The sequence below is a fragment of the Macrobrachium nipponense genome, chromosome 8, assembly GCF_015104395.2.
Source record: "Macrobrachium nipponense isolate FS-2020 chromosome 8, ASM1510439v2, whole genome shotgun sequence".
NCBI lineage: Eukaryota > Metazoa > Arthropoda > Malacostraca > Decapoda > Palaemonidae > Macrobrachium > Macrobrachium nipponense.
This window is the reverse complement of record NC_087203.1, coordinates 53,024,948-53,047,447: the sequence shown is the minus strand read 5'-3', so window position 1 is coordinate 53,047,447 and position 22,500 is coordinate 53,024,948. Positions and strand designations below refer to the sequence as shown.

The following is a 22,500-nucleotide window of genomic DNA, read 5'->3' as shown; positions in this document are numbered from 1 at the left end:
GTGTGTGTTAATGCGTGGTGGTATTTTTATGGCAGGACCAGTTATCAGAGGTTTTGGAGGAATACTTCGTATGTATTGTAAAAATAACAGTGTGGGATGAATTTGTTGCTCTTCTATCAGTGGTCGCTTTCCACAAACTCTTCTTGGTGTCTTCCGAACGTTCTTATAGATGAATAAACGGCGTCTCTTTGTGAAGCAGTATTTTTCTTCACTCGCAGTTGTTTCATTTCCCCTCTATGTAAATACCGCTTTCAAAGGTGAAGGGCGAATTTAAGTGCCTTATTTTTTGCATTCTTGTTACTAAACCCTGAATTCATTCCACAATTAGCTTCTAGCTGTTCATTTTTGCTTATTAAGAGAAGAACCTGTGGATAATTCAGGCAAATTTATGGTGGATGTCTCATTCTCGGAAAAAAAAAATACTGCAATCGGCTTCTCTGATACTATTCTCTAGACCAAACTCCAAGATACAAAAATAGAATCTTTATATCCCAAACCAGCAAAGAAAAGACGTCTCAAATAATACCACACCTGTTCCCACTTCAGCCACAATAGTTCACGTAGATATCGCTATTTTCCCCAAACTCAAAAATGTAAACATGTCAGTAAATAAAGTCAGAATTCCCATTTTGGTGACATTGAATCCATCCGAGGGAAAAGAATCTTATCATGACCCTCAGAAATCAAAAATAAAAATGGGTATAAAAATTAAATTGTTCTGTATACATGGGAGAAAAAGAAACTGATTAGAAATTCAATATTTTCCCACTGCACTTCGGCTTCTCTCCGGCACCTGGGAGATATTCAATGTTCAGCAAAAGTCTTTCCACCTTCCTTACCTTTCCGTACGCTTTTCCGTGCGCCTCCCAACGGCTCACTCACCGGAAGTTGCTTAGAAGAGTCAGGTATGTAATGAATCGTTTCTCACCGATGATCTCATTATATCCCCCCCCCCCCCCCCCCCCCCATGGGTCTCGAAGTTCGTGCGTACGAACGCACTAACTCCTAGAATAATCGTCACTAGGTCTACCCGCTGGGTCAGTTTGCGCACCCGCCCTCATGTCTCCACGATTCGATAAGTTTTACTACATCGGCATCTGCCGGACATCCATCCCAAACCATTGGCTGACGTCTTGAAGCATTTTCCACAACATACGGATGCTACATGAAAATTCCAATTGAGTTCGTTGCTCCTTATATTCAAAATCCTTAACTATCCTTTTAAGTGCCGGGGTTTAATAATATGTATAATATATATATATATATATATATATATATATAATATAATATATATCTATATATATTTATATATATATATAATATATATATGTGTGTGTGTGTGTGTATATATAATGTTCATGCATGTATATGTGTGTACTTACAATCTAGTCTGCAGTGTGGCTGTTGCACTCGCAATTTCATCTCGAAGATGCGGATGCCCAATTACTTGGCGAGTGCAATCTTCGTTGTGCCACTGAATTGATAAAGGACATGATTATTTGATAGCGGAAAATGAAATCATTCCTTGTCTAGGTTTTCCTTTGACGAAATTTTTTCTTATTTTAAATGCTACCTTCAATTTTTTTCCATTTAATATGCATGTTGAAGACGTATTAAAATTGATGTATTAGTAATTTGTTGAAAGATAGCAGTCTATGCGCTTCATTTTTTTAATGGTCACAACGATGTTGTAAACCTTATCAGTGAAGGACATGTAAGTACTTGATTGAATTTGGGATACGATGACACCATCTTTAAGTAGTATGTATCTTGCCTGATGCTGTGATACCGACCCCGATAGCCTTTTTCTGTGCCTGGTAACCGAGTGAAGTTTGTTTGTTACCATTGTCTGAATATCTGGAAATGAGTCCCTCAGAACTATTCGTTTTCGTGTCATAGAAGTCAATCAAGAAAAAATTTCTAAATAGATCAATACTTGACCTGCTTAAGTCTTTAGGGGTAGAAAATAGATATCGAAAGGGCTACCTCCTGTTAGCAGCTTCATTATGCTTAATGGGACTCTTGTTTGCTCATTTCAGTGTCATTTCGGTTTTTTCAGTGTCTTTTCTTGTAGTGTTACTTGAACCTTCCCCCTCTAGCCAGATTTGATATTTGATGTCCCGATTCTCTTATCTTCTGCAGTCGATCTCATCGCGAGTCGTACGGGAGTTCGGGGGAGATGTCCCTCACAGCATCGATATTCTTCTACTTCCTGGTCATCTTGGCCGAAATCCTGATGTTCGGAGTGTTGTGCCTTGCGCTCTACTGGGTCGTGCAGTACAGAGGAGGCTTCGCGTGGAGAGAAGATGTAGGCAAGGAGTTCAACTTCCATCCGGTACTGATGATTGCTGGGTTCATCTTCTTCATGGGCAATGGTAAGTTATGTTTTATGTCTTTTCAGGGAAATGGGCTTCACAGTCTTAGCTGGTACAACCCATTATACCTCAGGTGAATTGTGTACCGGTCATGAGACGATTCTGTTAGGCTGCAGGCAATGTAGGATGGGTCGTGGTGCTAGAAACCTTATTGTAAAATATACATTTTAAAGATTAAAACCTTATAAAGGCAGTTCCACTAAAGGAAAGAAGGCAAATATCATCATACATTTGTGTGTGCTTATTTTAGGCTCTATTATTGGTCCTCATTAGGTTCACTGAATGAGCCTCATTTATTAGTCAATTAAAGTTTATGGTTTTCTTGAATAATATATTCTTTTTGGCCGTAAATGTTAAGTGTTTTGGTAGATAATATGTACCTCATTTTTCCTTCAATGCCCAAGTTTTTCCATCTTGTGAGTTTTTAGCGCCGCTCGCCGAAGACTCTTGGTGCAGTGTTTTGAATGGTCGGGTGTTTGGTATCTTGTTGTGGCCTCACTCATCTTTATTTACCCGTGCTCTTACATGTTATTATGATTTCACTTTGCATACAGTACACTTCATCCCTGTTTCCTTTATTAAATTCAACACCAACACTTCTCGTTCGTAAATGAGAGGCGACTCATTAGTCCTTCCGTGCATTCCAGCTTTACCTGCTTCACTTAGAGTAGTCTGTATCTCACCTCTTCTCTCATGCTATTGTCCTTTGCATTCTCTCCCGAATACCTAGTATAGGAGTCAAGTGCTTTCATTCTGCCCCCTTACATGTCAACATTCAGTGCCCTGTCATCTTTTCCCAAAGAAATGTTGGAACGTCACATCTGTTAAATATGCAGATAGTCAGTCCTATGCTGTTGTACTGTTTTCATTTGATCATTGAATTTGTCTGGACCGCTGTCATATTTGATTTATACGTATCGTTATTTTATCAATATTGAAACTTAATTATTGTACGAAGAAGATTCAAACTTTCACTAATGCTAAATATGGCGAATTTCAACTTTCTCTCTCTCTCTCTGTTTCAGCTATGCTCGTGTACCGTGTCTTCCGCTGCTGCAAGAAGCTTCCAGCCAAGATCTTGCACACGTATTTGTACCTGATGGCAGTGCCATGCATTGTGGTTGCCACGATTGCTGTGTTTGACTCTCACAATCTGAGAAATCCGCCTATCCCTAATTTGTACTCCCTTCACTCTTGGTTAGGCCTCGTCACCATAGGCCTCTTCGCTCTCCAGGTAACACATACGGTGAGATCGGTCCCTCCACCCCTGGCAAGGCATAAAACACCTCTCCTTTACTTGGTTAGAATAAAAATTCGATCCCAATTCGAGCCTAGGAAATGAAGATGCAAGGTTATTTCCTTTCCAAATCGTTTATTGTAATGTTAATTAGATGCATCGTAGGACGGCGTTAGTCACGTGATTTGGTCATTTTTGGAGCCTTTTACTTGAGTGACATTTCTTCTTTGAACGCCACACTATCATAAATGTAGAAGGTCCAATTTCTATATAACTGTATTGTATAGGTTGCACATGTAACCCTGGCTTCGAACATACTTTTTTCTGTTCAAAAAGCTAATCAAGTTATAAGATTATCATATTTTACCAATCTTCAAACCTTACAGGCCTTTTGGAAGCAAGATTATATGCTTGCTATTTATAATACTTGCATACATTTTGTTTGCTCTCCATTTGTCAATAGATAGCTGTGTAAACCAACAGAGCTACAAACTTTTCATATAGTGTAGCAAAATAAAATACAGTTTAGAAGCCATCGAGGAAGTGTAGGGAATTCATACAGTAAACATTATTGTAAGTTAAATTGCACAGTGTATCAGTCCACTTATGCCATTAAATTTGAGGCTTACATAGTTCTAAGATTTGTGCGGGCCTACGAAGTTAACCTCTTTAAACCAAGAAGGGGTTTGACATTTCAAGTCAAATGATAGCCTCTACTTCTTGATACCTGCTTTTTTCATCAATCCTGTAGTGTCCGTTTTACCCCGTGGTGCAAGTCTTTTCTCTAGATATTATCCTATATTTGCTGATGGCATTATAAATCATGTGTAGAACTTTTATTTAAATTTTTGATAACAGCAAAAGTAACCAGTCTGTTTTTGTTTTCTTGTAAACGTTACTGAACATTTCTGAAATATTTTAATATGATAATATGAAACTCATGCGCCTAGAAGCAGTAAGTTTCACACGTTTTAAAAATCTGCCATATTTCTTCGTTGCACTTTTTCAAGACAAGTAAATCATATGAGTTGTAAATCTTCTTCAGTCCAGATCTGCTATGTCATACCAGCCTAACAGTTTTGATATGTTAAAAGCATATACCTATAACTAACATTGCATTTATGATGAAAGAACTATTGTATGAATTTTGTATCATGAAAGCAAGATGAAATTCACTACAATCATGCGTAGGAAAGTTGTTTTGCTATTGCATTGTATTTGTCATAGCAGAAAAAAGTCTGCATACTGTAAAAGCATTTCGAGATATATTAAACATGCATTATGAGATATTTGGTATAATCTGCATCTTGGAAGTACGTTGTATTAATCAGGCAAGAACCTCATTAGTATTATTTTGTAAATGTCTATCTGTGCCTTAAATCACCAGTAGCTGCAACCCACAGAGGTCATTCATTCGCTAAAGCTTCAGAGAAAGCTGCTGCACATGAACCTCATTTCTGTGCTTTGGAAATGAAGATGCCAGCCGGGGGTGGGGGTCGGGGTCGGGGTGGGTTGTGGTGGCTGACAAGAATGTGCTTTTATGTTGATAACAGTACCAAATGAATGTCACTCATTTTAATCTTTCTACAGCTTTTGTATTGCCTCTTTAGTTTCTGCATGAATCAGAATGTCTAATACTATACTTTGCTTCTGCATGTGCTTTTCCAGGAGGGAGACCATGAGAGTTGTTTTGGTGGGTGACACAATTGTGCAGTTCTTCTTTTTTTCACCCTTGTGATTAGTCGTAATGAACTTCAGAGGGGTTATTGTCTAGCTAGTAGTTTTCTACTTCTTAGATTTCTCCAGAATAAGGAAAAAAAACGTCAAATTTCCTTAAAAAGATTTTCTTGTCTCTTGGTTTGTCCTTCGATCCTACCCCTGTAGTGAGCTCGAGTGCCTTTATAGGTGTTTATATTGGGTAAAGAGAATAAATAACTTGTTTGAAGTGATGGACATATTTTTGGTGATGAAATCTTTGTTACGTTCTTGCTGGTTTTTAGACTTTAAAATACACATACAAAGCATATGCATTGTGAATATGTGGTAATATTTGTAACCATTCAGTCGTGGAAAATATCTTCAAAATCCTTAGTGACCTGTTTTTTTTTATATGTAACCAAAACAACCCATACTCCAGCAGCTGTACACAGCTGCAACGATCACTCTGAAATCGAGCATTTTATTTGAAGATCACCATTTCCTTCTATACCGTGTGTTGGGTCACCATTGTATAGCCTGTTTATATATTCATGCGTGCATATTTCAGTGTCTAGAAGCTTTTGAATAAAAGTATGAAGTATAAGACTATCTCACTTTTATTTTGTTGTTATATGTATAGCATAGCATACATGTTCTGAGTCATTCTCTAAAGTCTCTAAAGTACTGTACTGTCTGTGCTGTGCTTTATTTGTTCATGAAATCAGTCCACACTGTCTATCTATTGTAGAATACAGTAAATAATAGATTTCATGAAATTTTAAAGTTTTTTCCGGACAGTCATTTTGTAATCACAAAGAGGAGGGTTTTTTTGTTTATTTACTTTATTTTATTTATTTTATTTATTTATTTATTTTACTAACAACCATTCTAACTGACAGAGTTGGCACGCAGTATAGCATCATTAGGAATAGAGACATGCATAGTCAGTTTAATGAAAAATAAAATGCCATGGTGTTTTTTATTTGATTTCATTTAATCAGAAATAGAATATTAGAATTGTTCCGGGTGCAGTACCCATTGTTTCTCAAGGCGGTGTATCTGTTGCCATGTATAAAGAGGAATTTCAAGGAGTGTCAAACAGAAAAAACTGCTTCTTTTGAAAGGAGAGGGTACATTAGCTGGGGTTAATCACAGTGTTGGTCGAACACCATAGACTAGGCTTCCTCTACCGAGTCCCACAAGACATCAGATACTGTAAGATAAAAATGGATAAGTAGTGGTGATATAACTTACACAGGAGTTCATTTGAATCGTTCTTTTAGCTAATACTGTAAAGGATGCAACGACGGGTCTCTTTTTCATCCAAACATATGACATTTCACTTAGGCTCAGTAACAGATTTATAATATATTGTTCAGTTTAAAACAGGACTTTTATGATTAACTATAAAATAGTCATATACGTTTGCTCCAGTTATGAGATTTCAACTTCAGTGTTATCAACATTAAGAAACATCTTTACTGCGCAAATTGTAAGATATAAACATATCTGTCGATCTAAAAATGTTTTAAAACTATAGTATTATCATTTCTTGAATTTTGCTCAATGCTTTGTTAAGGTAGAAGAATAGATTTTTAAGGTTGAGAATAGATTTTTACTCTTTTTTTTTTTTTTACTCATTCTTCTTCGAGCATGTATGTCATCTTAATCAGTTTTTGGTTTGGCTACAGGTTTTTTCCATTGGCTTCTCTTCATAATAATTAACAAATACCATTTTCATAAATTTATGTAAATAATAATTTTAATTTTAAGATACCAGTTATCTAAATTAGTGTCAAATATAGGGAAAAATCACATTTTAAGGATTCACAGAAAATTTATCCGTAGGCAAGTGCTTTTCCTAATTTGATTTATATATATATTTTTAACTGAAAGTAGTATATGTTTAAATAAATCTTTACTTTGAAAATAGAAATTTTGCAGTTTAATATTAATACTTTTACTCTTTTGAATGTCATGTTATTTTTTCTATTTGAGATCTTTTCCCATTTTTTTAAATTCTAGTTGTGCTGGTATTGCATGATTGACAGTTTAATCCATTTTAAACACCTTTTTATATTGCTTTAGTCATTCGTGATTTTCAGAGTTAGTGTAAAGTCTAGCACTATGTTTAATTACAGCTTGTCGTTGGATTCTTCAGTTTCTGGATTCTCTTGTGCTGTGAGCAAGGTACCAGTGGATTCCGAGCTGCATTGGTGCCTGTCCATGCAACATTTGGAATGATCACATTCATGCTCGCAATTGCCACAGCAGTGACTGGATACACAGAAAAGGCTTTCTTCAGTCTCAGGTTTGTAAAGATGAGCTCAGAATATTCTTAACAAACAGTCAAGTCCCTCTCGAGTGATTTGTTTTAACTACCATTTTTACAAAGGAGATGATCTTCAGGAAATTATCTGAAGTGCTCAGAAATCATGTTTAAAAACCTAAGGATGTGCTTGTTACTGTGTGCAATATTTTCAGTTGTAAGTACATTGACAATATCGTACTACTGTATGTGCTGAAATGATTGTAGTGTATTACAAAGATGATTGTATGAATTTTCCTAAATGTCAAAATTTTAATGCAGTAATAATGAGTGCAAAAGGGACTGGGATATTTGCCTTTGTATTGTTGTAGCTGTCTATAGTAACTGAGTCTTCCCTCCAGCATTAGGCTAGTGATTTGAGTGAAGTGGAATGTGTAACAGGTCATTTTATTTTCATGAGTAGGAGATAATTATGACTGTCAACCAAGAGATAAAAGGATTCACCAGTCACATATACAGTAATCCCTCGATTATCTGGACCACCATTACCCGAAATTCGACATTATCCAACACACCTGGACCAAAGCCCCAAAGATATATGAAATATGCACATTTCAAAATATTGGAAACAACTATTCTCTGATGGTTGGCAGTACTGCTTGGCCTCAGAAAAATGTTGGTAGCACTGCTTGTAAACAGACTGAGAAACGGTTTTGGGTAGTGAGGTGAGGTGAGGTAGGCCTGGAGAAGTTTCCAAGGTGTGAGGGTGGGCTGAGTAGCTGGGTACCATGGGAGGGGAGGGGCAGTAGGGCTGTGTAGAGGAACCCACTGGGTGGTTATGTAGGTGGGTGGACCACGCAAGGTAGCAGTTTCCCTGGCTGAGCGGGGTGGAGATGCAGTGTTGGATAGATGAAGATGGCTAGGTAGATGAATATCTGACTCGCTAGAGCTTGTTTTGTTTTATGTTTTTACATGTATGTTTTTTCGCATTTTATTAAAGTAAATGCACAAAGAAAAAAAGGAGTGATATGGGGTATGTGTATATTATATATACATTATGTATATTATATATACATATATACTATACATATAATACATGTAGAATATACTGGTCTTTTTTTATTTTTTGGATACACTTCTCACTACAAACCCTCGAGATACAACTTCAAAGAAATAGGAAAGAAACGACCAGTAGATTCTATATATATATTTCAGTCTAATAAGCAATGAAAACGATTGCCCACTTGACTACGATGGTGAGGATAGGTCTACTTCATCTCTAATAAATATAAATATATCTGAAAACGACAGGTATATGTATGTATGAAAGGGAATGTACTTTTATCCTTCTGGTGGTCAGGTCGGCAAGATGACCCCGTCGTGATTATGGTATCGCGGGTTCGTTTCCCGCTACCGGACATCATGATTTCTTTCATATCTCTTTGAAGTTGGATCTTGAGGCTTTGTAGTGACAAGCGCATCCAAATGAGCAAAGATTTTGACAAGTTAAGAAGGCATTGTGGCTATTACATTTACTTATATATATATATAATATATATATATATATATATATATATATATATATATATATATATATACACACACATATAATATATATATATATATATATATATAATATCATATAGAATATATATCATATAACACACACCATATATATATATATATATATATATATAGATATATATATATATATTATAGAGAGAGAGAGAGAGAGAGAGAGAGAGAGAGAGAGAGAGAGAGATGTAAACACACGCCCACCCACAGGCATACAAGTAAAGTTTCTGTATATGATGAAGTGAAATGAAAAATCGTAAATGTTATTACAGAAAATGATCAACTACAAGTAAGTAATTTTCTTAAAACAAATTTGCTTTGGACAGCTGTCATTGAGAAATGCCACATGAACTAAAGATGTAAACACAGGGTGTTTTACACAAACACAGTTTACATTAATTCCATTAATGTAAAAGAATTTATATTATGATTATGAAATAAAAAGAAATAATGTTGATAATTGAGTACCTTAATGAAAATAAAATAATATAAAAGTAATAATGTTGATAGTTTGAGTACCAAAATCAAAATAGAATATTATAAGATTTTTGAATTACATTCCCATAAAGAATTATACCAATGGGTACCGACGGTGTCTCATGCGAGCAAAATCATTCACTATAGAGCTCTTCCAAATCAAATGGCTTAATCATGTTTTTCTGTGGCCATCAACAACAAGTAAGAAAGCTGGTCATCCCCATTTGTTGTTCGCTGGTAGTTCTTTAACGCAGAAAAAACCTCTCATTACTGGCAGTAGTGACTGGAATGGTAAACAAAATTTTAAGGATATTTAGCAACTCAGCAAAGGCAACTGGTGAGGTTTTTAGAGACAGATAGATGTAGTATATAACTTAATGTGATGACATATTTGAATTTCGGTAAGAATAATAGAAAACCAGCTGCTGTTACTTCTTTGTGGGTGGGGGGGACCAACTTGAGTCCTAAGGGGGCCAGCAGTTGCTGCCCCCCCCCCCCACCAAATGACGCCTGATGTAGTCTGATGATTCAAAAGTAAGATTCTTGTGAAATCGTAACTTTTTGGGGCCGATGTCGAGAGATTTTCGTGGATTATTTGGTAAGATTTTTCTCATTGTTTTTGTGTGCATTTGAGACGTCTTGGTCAGTTGTTTCAGAGTTGATTTCCTCTGTAAGTAGTTAGTTGACGCGAGTCCGCTTTTCATTTCATGCATTTGTTAAACTTCAATAGTTTAGTTTCTATAATAGAATTGTAAAAACCCACCCTGATCTTGCTGGACCTTCGCTTAGATGTTTGTTAGTTTCGTCCTTCAGGCCTAGATATAATCAGTCCCACTCCATCTTGGGACAGAACCATCCCAGTCGGAGGGAAATTTTCCGACAGTCTCCCATAAATGACAACTTCTTACCAAAGAAATGACGTCAACAACATGGAGTTTGAATCGAACCAGCGAAGTGGGAAACAGGTGTTTGCGATTCGAGGGATTTTGCTTTAATATAAAGTATGTTAGTTTACTAATACTTGTGTATGTCTGTTTTACATTTACGTGCAAAAACAAAATTTATGATTCCAGCAAGACATTCGTTTCTTTTAGCAAGTAAAAAATATATCTAATTCTTCCACTAGTAGGCTACATCAGCTGATCTGAGAACTAAATATTAGCCTATCTTATGTGTAAATACATATTGCGGATGATTCCCTTTTATACATATTATTATGATGATAATATAACAGGATAACAATGCAGTATACAGTAATTGCATTCAGTAAGACATCAGTTTCATTACCATAACCTTTATCTAATATACAGCAGTAGTAGCCTATTTGACCTCGTGGCTGGCAGTAAATTCACAAGTAAAAAAGTCAGAGAAAAAGTCACAATTTTGGCTAGGGAAAAAGTGATAGGAAAAAAGTCACATTGATTTATGGTGGCCGGTAAAATAACACATAAAATAACACAAACAATAGTCAGTTTTGGCAAGGAAAGAAAGTGAACAAGTCCGTCAAAATTTATTTAAGTCCCATAAACAATTAGAGTAATATAACAGAAAATAAATTATATCACTTATTAACTGGCTATGCACCAGCATTAAAAGCACTGAATATATAGAACAAGCAATGACACCTATATATATGTCAGCTGTTTTCAAGCTGTACTTGTCGTACTACTTACACGTAATGGCATCATATATAAATAAGCGTTGTCAGTATGTGCAAGTCACGTATTACCAGTTAATAACTGATTGAAAGCATTTTCTGTTTTATTACTTTAACTAGCTGACCAATCCAGTGTTGCTCAGGAAATCTCTGATTTCAACCAATAAACTCTCTCTCTCTCTCTCTCTCTCTCTCTCTCTCTCTCTCTCTCTCTCTCCTGTTACAATAAGTTGTTTCTCACCGGCCACTCCCCCCCTCTCCCCTATTGGAGCTGTACTTGGCCTTAAAGGGCCTCAGGAGTGTCACTATTCATCTTATCAACCTCGAAAACTATGGATTAGACACTAATATCTGTTGTTTTCAGTTATTTTTGCATGCCACCCCCTTCTCATCCCCCTTCCCATCATGGCTGAACTTGGACTTGAAGGGTATCAGGAGTAAAACTATTCAACTCGGCGACCTCGAAAACTATGGATTAGACACTAATATCTACCATTTTTTAAATTATTTTCATGTGTTATCCCCATCTTAACCCCCTCCCTATTGGAGCTGAATGGACTTAAGGGGCATCTGAAGTGTCACTATTCATCTCAGCAACCTCGAAAACTATAGATTAGACACCAATAATTGTTGTTTTAGGTTCTTTTTACATGTCACCCCTCCACTCCTATCAGTGCTGAACTGGACTCAAGGGCATTGGGAGAGTCACTCTTCCTCTCAGCGACCTCAAAAACTATGGGTTAGACACTAATATCTTTTGTTTTCTGTAATTTTTACATTTTCACCTTCTCACCCCTCACCCGCCTTTGGTGCCAGTGATGTCTTAAACCTCAGTGTTCATTCCCAGATAGTAAGTAGTATGTATACCAAGTTTGATTGTAATTTCTCAGTGCATCTCATAGTGTATGTGGAACACACACACATACATAGTACATCCATTTTTATATATACAGATTGTTCAAGATACTTAAGTAAATTGAGACTTTTTTTGGGGGGGGGGTGGGGGGTTGCGCTGGGGGTGGTTACCACTTTCTTTCCTAGCCAAAATTATGGGTTATTTTTTCCGACTTTTGCTGTGACTTTATTACCGGCCACCATATATTAATGTAGATTTTTCCTTATATTTTTTTTTACCTATTGACCTAGCCTAGGTCAATAGTCCACTCATACACTGTTTGTATCTCGTGCATGGTAATACTGTATGGTAACAACTGATACGGAAGCTGTTGTATGAAAATACGTTATTGGCCGTAAAACTCAGGTAGGCATTAGCTAAACACAATTGTGCGAATTGTGTTTAGCGAATTGTGCGTCAGAGAGAGAGAGAGAGAGAGAGAGAGAGAGAGAGAGAGAGAGAGAGAGAGAGAGAAGGGGTGGCATTTTTTTAAACTTGTTACAAATAAGGAGGAAAAGGGTAATTACTTTTTGCATAAAAGTGTGATAGTTATTGCTTATAAGCATATTGTGTTTACAGTTAGATGGCCTTGACAAAATTAGGCGAGGAAGGATATGGAGTTGTCTTTGAACACTCCTAGATTGTTTTACTACTTTTTCTCATCCAGATGTCGCCATTATTCGGCGGGCCCTTAATTGGTTCTCTTAATCAGGAAAATTGAAGGATTACGGTAATTGTGGCGGGGAATTACAAGACAGGGATGCTTAGGATTAAGGAGTAGAGGAGTTGACCGTGTTGAACAAAGTGGGTAATACCAGCTGACTTGCCACAGGCTTTCTAAGTGGAAAGACCTCTCAGAGGGTTTGTATAACTAGTTCATTTTCAGTCGCAAACTATGTAGTGCGTACCATCGACAAAAAAAGTGAAGATACAGTTTTCTTAAATCTTCAGGCACATATTGCTTAATAATGCCACACCTGGCAACTCTAGAAAGGTGGCGGGGTTTCAAAATCATCGTGTTTGTTGCTTTCTAGATTTCCAGTAGCTTTGAACCATAAAGATTCTGCAGAAGTCTTAACATCATTAATACTTGACAGAAGTAACAGCCTCTATATTATTCGTTAATGTTGGTTTGGTAATGTCAGTTCAGAGTAGAGTATCGATCGTCTTTCTTTAAAACCTACTGTGAAACCTTCCTCATAAGTGATGTTATGACACTAAAATGATGTAAAATTGATGTATAATTGAAAACGGATCTTAAATAATGAAAGAAAATGTTTTAAAATTTGGCAATACTGGGGGAATCGTGAAGAACAATACAGTAATGAATGCAATATTATGACCAGGGGAGAGAGAGAGAGAGAGAGAGAGAGAGAGAGAGAGAGAGAGAGAGAGAGAGAGAGAGAGAGAGAGAGAGCATAAGCATGTGCCTATCAATAGAGATGCCTAATTAATATATTTACTTTTAGAGACTGGGTGATAATATTTTTTCAAATATGTTCTAGAAGTGGAGAGAGAGCAAAATTTGTTTACGTGAAAGCATAGGGCTAATTATAGCTACTTAATTCATTATATTTTCTTTGGGAGATTGAGTGATGATATATTTTTAAAGTATGTTTTAAAGGTAAAGAGAGAGAGAGAGAGAGAGAGAGAGAGAGAGAGAGAGAGAGAGAGAGAGAGAGAGAGAGAATTATAGAGTATTGTTGATGTACTTGTAGTGGGGAAGGGCAGAAGAAAGAGCGGTAAGTCGGTGCACAGATACTACCCTGTAAACGGTGATATGGCTGCCAAGATCGTGCTTCACTATACTAGATGAAATATGAAGGGACCATAGTATTCGAGTTAATTCTCTAAGAAATTCATACCCTAATCTTGATTTCATTCGACGGTTGCCGTAACATTCACAGATTGTAGAAAGACATGGCAAATTTCAACCATAGGCCACGGTCACTCTCACTTTTTTGATAGTCGCTTCTTTTGAAAATCGATTTTCATCCACAAATCATTCACGAAAAATGCTGTGTAAAGTAAGAATATTTATTACCTCAAATAACTCGATAACTATTGCACAGCCAATTAAAGTTTTATATCATGCAAAAAATGCTGTGTTGGGAGATGTTTCAGCCTCGCGGTAAAGTAATGTAGCCGTGTTAGCTGTGTAGGCTAACTCCGAACTGCTTGTAATGGGAGCATAGCCAGAAAATTTTGGAGTTGATAGGGTACTTTAACGTTGATGAAGATTTCCTTTTAAAGACAGTATCATTGTAAACAGCTGCTAGCACTTCATCGATGTCAACTTCAAAGTAATCAGTGTGAAAGCCATTATGCCAATATCCATTGACTTGTGCTTTCCCAGCCGAAGCCCTCGGGCTCCTCCTCACATCATAGAAAACACTTTAGTGGATTCAACTAGATATGCTCAACCTACCGTAGCTGTTGCAAAATTTACTGCCATTGGCGCCAGCTAACTTTAAAGGCTTTGGAATACAAACATAAATTTGCAGAAACTAAAATAATTACAATCACCACTTATGATGATGCAATAATATTTCCATTCGTAAAGGAAGATGAGTAAATATTGTCATCGTGATACATGCTATTAAAATAAAAAATTCTCACTCTATCTTCCAGATCTCTATTTGCATTATTGTATTTTTTTTATTCAAGAGTAAATTTAGCGAGATTATGTCTTTTCAGTAAAAAAACAAATGGGAAATTCGATGAACGAAAGCTATTGAAAACTGTATCTTCACTTTTCTTTCCGATTGTACGTAAGTGTAATTGAGCTCATCTGAACTTTCATATACAGTAATATATTTAACATCTTAAAAATTTAATAACATATTCTATCAGACTCTTATGGAATTCCTTTTTCCCAGTAGTTATCAAGTATATCAAGGATATTATGCAATGTAAGTACTGATATCTTTTGTTGTAACCAGAAGTGATTGCAAAATTTCTTTTGATTATTGGTTGCATTGAAAGGACATGAATATTAATCCACATAAGATGCAGCTGCTTTGCTAAATTTCTTTTACATAATAGTAATTTTTTTATTGTCGCACTAATGAATAATATTACATTGTTTTCAAAAATCAATAGTTACAGTATATTTGCTTTGCTGTGTACCAGGCGGCTATAAAATTGTTTTTTGGAAATTTTGGGTGTAAGAAAAGGCCTTCCGGGTAGATAATGAATTCAGAATGGAAAGAAGACTGTCTTTCTAATTTTATCAGATATACATTACAATGGTACTATAATGTTGAATAAAATTACTGTACGCTCCCAGAAGTTGTAAATTTCCTCAGATTTGCTAAAGATGTGATGCTAAAATTTACTAGAGCTTGGTTGCCATTATGAAATTTGTTACGTTTCTTGCTTTATCAAAAGACTTTATATTCTACATCTGAAGGCAAAGCAGCTGTATGATTCAGTGGACATACACATATTTCGTTATAGAATAAAGATAAGAACTTTTGAATCATTATGAAAGTGAACAAGTAAGATTGGACGTGCATGAAGAAGGCAATTTTTTTTAAATAGCTTTACACTGTATATAAGTTGACACTTAAAGTGAGCACAATGAATAAAGGCACTTTGAATGTTTAAAAGCATATTACCAGTGATTGTTGCTCCAACCTACATAAGTAAAGGATTTCAGATTAATATTGCTCTTCAAATTAAGTTCCAGAGAGCAACACACACACACACAAAAACACACATGGAGTGAAGGCTTACTACCAAATACTCTAGTAGTTTAAAACACTCAGTAGTCTGTACTTTTTACGTCCCCATTCAGGTTTGAACAGAGCAGGGAACAATGATGCCCTGGAAGGAAGTGATTTAACAACAAGCAATCATTATAGAGTAGCTTTTGTGGATCAAAATTTTGTTAGTGATCAGTTACCAAAGTGTTCTTCGAAGACTGCCTATGTTAGTAGAATGGGCAAAATGCGTGCTAAGCAAGAGACTTGTTCAACATTTTAATCAACATCAAAAGTCAGATAAAAAATATTACATTTACTGGAGGTATAATGAGTAAAACAGAATGGAAACTAAAGTGTTGTTATTTTTAAGTCAGTAACAGCCATTTACATTGAATTGAGGAATATCAGTGTATTTAGTATGTGCGATTAGTCATTCTTAATGGCATTCATTTATTTCAGATAATTTCTTTAGACTCTGTTTCATCACGGAGCCTTTAAATATTATGAAGACAGAAGGCCATAGTAGCCATACTCCTATTCCCTCTGGATTCTGGGTATTGTCGGGAAACAAGCGCGCCAGAGAAAGATACTTCAGACAATTTATTTCAAAAATGAATAAAACATGAACAACAATCTATTTGTAACCCATATATCAAAAGAAGAAATATGTATTAATCAAGGTAACAAAATTAATACGTTTGTTACAGTACTCCTTATCTTTTCAAAATGATGTAGAACAAATTCTTGAGTGACAAGGTCATCCTCATGTCCAAAGGACCAAGGAAGTGTAAGAAAGTTAAATCTTTAACTTGGCTATCCATTGCCAAATGATGCAATAAAAATTGAAGTTAGATCTAATGTTGAGATGCTTACATCAATTCAGAACTTCTTAGAACAGCAAATGCAGAAAGGGTGTGATATAGAAATCTTTTAGAACTGTTGAATACTGTGCATTCTTTTTCAGCCTGCTTCTTGTAAGGAAAATCAGAAATTGAATTTTTTCAACTAAAAATATGGCTCAAATTTCTTTTGAGGAAGTTGAAATTAGGACAGAAGATAAAACTGAGTGTATGAAAGGGCACTTCAGTGACGAATACACGATTTTTTCAAGTTGCTAGGCTTGTATAAAATAGGGGAAAATATGATACTGAAATGAATATCACAGAATTAATTTCGATGATTCTGGTTCATGTAAGGATTAGAAAAATTGGATATTCCTTGAATCCACTCAAAAGATGTAATAAGGATTGGTGGATAATGATCAAATCAGTTGTGATTTTTAAAGAACGAATATAAAATAAAGGAATATACCAAATTGTATATGTAATAGAAAGGAGAAATTGCCAATATTTGGTTGATGCATTTTTTGTTTTGTATATATTTACCTTGATGTGTTCTAGAATGGATCTTTGAAAGACCTTTTCATTCATTCCTTGAGACAGAAATAGTTCTGTAGACATATCAAGAGGTATTGTGATTGTAGTTGTTAGTGATATTATAAAAGAGGACTATAAAAAAGTCTCACAAAAAAGGGTTTTTCATCCCATAATGAATGTCGCCGTTTTAAGTTATAAAACCACAGAGAAGAAATAAGGCACCATTAGTCCCAACACTTGAAAGTTGAAGGAAACAGAGATGGCAGAGGCTTAAATAATGTTAACAAAGCATGAACCCAGCACCAGTTGTTATAACTCGAGCAGACAAAAATAATAAACCGTTATACGTATAACTACTGACCGAACAGATACAATATGATGTTATTGAGGTGGTTCAGAAGAAGATGAAGAACAAAGGAATAAAGCCAAGGAAAGGAAATATTCATCGCGTATAACACTTGAGTGGCATTTGAATTGGTGGCACAATGATTCATCATCTGCTCAGAAGTGCTATAGTATTCGGATATCACTATTGTCCTCTTAGATTTAGGCAGAATATAAACAGTAATGAGAAAAGGTATTTGGAGATGTATGCACGCCTTTTGACTAAAATTTATGCAATAGTCCTGCCTAAAATGAAAATAGTTACAGCGCAGCTGAGTTCAGAAAAACAAAAGAGACGTACATATGAAATTCCATGACTGTTAATGTCCTGGAAATACACATTTAAGGAGATATCATTTTTTAAATTGTTATTATTGTATGTCAGCAAAAATTTGAATGGGGAGGTAGATTGTATGTATTAATGAGTTTCTGAGATCTTAAAAATGCATTCATTGCTCTTTCAACTCGGATGACCTGAAATGTTTCTCGAGTTTCCTGATTAATTTTAGAAAAACCACAACTTTAGACAAGTTACTTTTGTGAACACTTGGAGCAGCAATCCATCAATTTGGAAATTTACTTTCATATATAGTTATAGAGTTTGCACTGCTTGAGTAGGTAAGAAACCCTCCAAAATGATTGTTGTACAGCTTTGTTTATCGTACATTTTACTGGGTAGCATTATACTACAATTTAACGAAATTTTATTATTTGATGAACTCCCAGATAGTTACTCAGGTTACATTATTGCAAAGCTGTTTCAAGGCTTTCAACCTCTCCTGCTTTAGGCCATTGATCATAATCAAATATAGCATCTCATCAATTCCCATCAGACTCATGCCAACAGGGACAGTCTGTTTTTTTTCTTTTTTTTTAAATTCTTTTTATGACCTTCCACGTTGAAATAGTTTCACTCACTTCTCACGTGTGAATCACAAACATATCATAGCTGGGTTTGTCTTGAATTTCATGACATGACCCTGATCTCACGAGATCTTGATGTTTGGGATTTGCCAGTTCAGTTAAAAGTTGAGAGCCAAAACACCAGTAATGATACAGCTAAGGAACGGAGTCCTTTGACTTGCACGTTTCCTTGGCGTTCAGTAAGTATGTTCTCATTTCCCTCAAGCAATCGAGTGTTGTTGAGCTTTTTGAAGAATTTGCAGATTTGTGTGTTGACTATCTATTCCAAATAACAAATTTAATCATTTTGCAAATTTAGTGACTATTCCTGATAATTAAATTAACAAGTTCTCCCTCCCTTGTGCAGGTTTAACTACATAGCTCTACCAAATGAAGCCATTGTAATTAATGCTCAAGCGATGTGTCTCGGTGCTCTTGCAATTGTCATGTATCTTATTTTCAACTTACAATTCAAAAGAAAAAAATCTGAAGACCATCCTAAACGTAGTCAAAAAAATAAACGTGACTGGGTCTAGATGTTCATTATACATTAACTGAATAGTGTAGTTATTCTTATAATCAGAATATTTATATTTGAAATTTGATGTGCTTTACTTGCAACACGGAGTCCTTGTGAAAGTTATACGGTAAGTATGAAACACCTAATTTCATGTTAATCTGTTTTATGTAGCCTACCTTATTTGAGGTTATATCTCACGTATTACTATCCTCTGTATGCTTTTCAGTGTCCTGTGTTGAATAAGTATGCCCATTCTCAAAATTTATTTGGTACTTCATTAGCTAGATTTGATCGCATAGCCATAGAGCATTGACATTCAGTTCAGGTCTTATATTTTGTGAGAATCGTGGTTTAAAGTTAAACTGCTTGCCCTTGTCTTGTGCCCAGCTCGTGATAAAAGTGATTTATGTTCTGTTGAATTCTTTCCCGTCACATAACAGATCCACACTATCTGGTTTGTTCCACCTATGTCGTAATTTGCCACAAGTTTTTACTACACATCCTGTCTGTTATATATTTCTTTATCAGATAATACTTTCAAGTAACAAGTATTAAGAGTTGACATGCATTAAGAGTTGTTAATTGGAGTTGCACTTTTATTTTTGCAGTTTTATGTAATAGCATTCAAAATTTTTTCAATCATCTTCTCCCTCTGTAGATAAGGTATTTCTGACGTCACCTAGGCTATGCCAGACATGACTTAGACTGGATTTATTTAAAAACTTCAAGTGTAATTCTTTAGCTCTTAGGCTACCCATTAAGATATGCCTGCAGCCTTGTTTTTGACCTTGGAGAGGATAAGATAGTTCCCAGGTCCATACTATCTTACTGTATTTGTCTTTGAAGTGATGAGAATGTTTGGTACATCTTTAGGCTGGAAAAGCTAAGTTCTTGATGTTATTATCAAGGGATAAGATTACCTCAGAAGTAACCAGAATGTTCAATACTGACAGTTCCGTTAAGAGACATTGAAAAGAGAAAATAATGCAACTTTCGCTCTTGCATCTTCAACAAGAATGGTTATAGTAGGAAGCAGGTTTAGTGAAGACAGAAGAGGTTTGAAGTGAGTGATTAGAAAACATGGTCATGAACAAAAATTGTTCTCCCAGGGCAGCAACTTGTGCCGTCAAAATATATATACTAAACCTGCATGAAGACATTGTAAAATCATCCAGGGGTCTAAGTCATAGTAGATACTATAAAACCATTTACCAAAAAGCTAAAGGTGGTTCCATAGATTCAGAGATAAATATGGGCACAAAACAGTGTAACAGTGTGTGTCTGTGAGTGAAGAAGCCATTACAGGATTTCTGGCAGTAGTAAAGAAGCTGATAGAGATATCCTCTGGAACAAGTTCTCAACGGCAACAGAACGTTTTGTGAACGTGAAATAAACATGCATTATCTTCAAAAGTCAGCGATTTACGGCATGGAAGGATACTGGTTCCAGTTCTGTAGATCAGGTGATTAAGCCAGGCATGATGCATTGGGCTGCAGTGAACAAACTTTAAAGAATGATGAACCTGTTTTCTAGCTAGACAGAGAAGAGAAATCACGGGTTAGTACCATTTTTTTCAAAAATTGGTTGTATGCTGAAGTAAAGAAATGCTTGAGGAAGAAACCGTTACATTTCAAACCCTTCTTTTAATAGGTAATACATGAGTCTATCTTGAGTCTGTTAATTATGAAGATGAAGATGTTGAGGCTTTATTTTATCCCCTAAAACAACCAAACTGTTACAGCTGCTTGATCAGGGAATATACAGTCAAGGCCATAAGCAACTGCTTGAAGTTTGAACGCATCCAAAGTGCCATTGATATGGACCCTGTTCTTGTAGCAAAATCCGGGGGTGACCGGAAGAGTAACTCCTTTGAGAACTCACTGTGCCACACTATAGAAAAATTATTATAGAAAAATTGATTAATAATAATAATAATAATAATAATAATAATAAAATAATAATAATAATAATAAGAATATTATACTAATAATAATAATCATAATATTATAATATAATTATTAATATAATAATATATATGATATATAATATATATTATTATATTATTATATATATATATATATATTCATATATATATATATATATATATAATATATATATCTAAGCAATATCCTTAATGAAGAAATTTGCTAATGATCGTGAACCACTTGCAAGTAGCTGTTTTATATACGGTACAACACACTATACCATTTTTAAAAATATACTATTAAACATTCGATAAAAATAATGAACAAAATAAATACTCTTTACTGTATTAAATCTACAAAACTTAAGAAAAATCAAGTGATAGCTATTTATCAAATTTTCTTTTTGTCAGGCTCATTTCAATGTTTGTCCCTAATTTCATAGTACTATACCGGAATATGTGTACTCTCTCTCACAACATATATATATATATATATATATATATATATATATATATATATATATATATATATATATATATATGTGTGTGTGTGTGTGTGTGTGTGTGTGGCCGTGGGTATTTGCACCCGGGGGTGAAAATAACGTAATGGTATTTGCACCCGGGGGTGAAAACAACGCAATGGTATTTGCACCCGGAAATCTGTAGCCTACATGGCAAAAGAAATAATTTCAATGACAATGTGTTCGTCGACTGAAATATTTGCTTTTCCATATCCCTCCATCTCCTCTATAATATAAAAAAAAATCCTCAATTTCGGAATGGTCACCAAGAGCCTTTACCTTTTTCTTCATATTTCTCACATCTTGTAAGGTAACGATCTTTGAATATTTAGTGGGCACTAAAGATTTTAGCAGTTTGTTTCCTGTTAACATTTGAATTGCTTCATCCAATTCCCTCTTTTCATTAGCTGTCAGTCTTCTGTGTTGCTGCAAGTCTGTGTCCACTTCATGATTATGAGCTAAAGTAGATCTGGTGATTTTTAGGCCATTGTTCGAGGAAAATAATGACAGCAGAGATTAGCATCCACACGGCAGATATCTTTGTTTTATTCTTTGACCAATTCCTTTCTTTCTTAGTTTACTATAATGAACACACATAAGTCACAGACGAATATTTAAGCTATGCCGGTCAAGGAGCTTCTCTTGATTTGTTTTCTGCCTCAACGCTGCATGATGGTTTTACTCGATAGACAGACGCTCCCGCTCTTTTTCTTGAAGTCACTGAATTATTGCTCAAATTCTGCAAAAGAACTAAAGGTGGCGACGGGGAAAACTTCCTTAAAGATGTCAGAGCAATCGGTCTCTTTTTATTCCAGCCATGACATCAATCCTCTTCGAAAGTTAACTGAAAACTGACCATCTGAGATTCGGAAGGTCTTACTTCCGATAATGAAAGTATTCTGTTCGATAACAAGCAGTAGCTATATGTTAAAGAGGCGAACAGGTTAAGTATGAAGCTATCTGACTTTTATCTCACTATCGA

At 35.4% G+C, this 22,500-nt stretch overlaps 1 protein-coding gene across 8 annotated transcripts in view; it reads left to right on the top strand.

Moving 5' to 3' along the window:
- The window catches only part of LOC135222781 (uncharacterized), a 339,296-nt gene that overhangs the window by 309,087 nt on the left and 7,709 nt on the right, over window positions 1-22,500 (top strand). For 3 of the 8 annotated variants that reach the window (XR_010316333.1, XR_010316335.1, XR_010316334.1), the window contains exons 4-8: window positions 2,143-2,375; window positions 3,401-3,621; window positions 7,452-7,621; window positions 15,066-15,095; window positions 18,921-19,200. Coding sequence is in view for 4 of the 8 variants with exons in the window: in XM_064261048.1 (XP_064117118.1) it covers window positions 2,143-2,375; window positions 3,401-3,621; window positions 7,452-7,621; window positions 15,066-15,095 (654 nt within the window). In the remaining 4 variants the exon portion in view is untranslated. Of the gene's footprint in view, window positions 1-2,142; window positions 2,376-3,400; window positions 3,622-7,451; window positions 7,622-15,065; window positions 15,096-16,349; window positions 19,201-22,500 lie in introns of those variants that run through there. The other 5 variants (XM_064261050.1, XM_064261049.1, XR_010316336.1 and 2 more) reach the window with 4 other exon arrangements.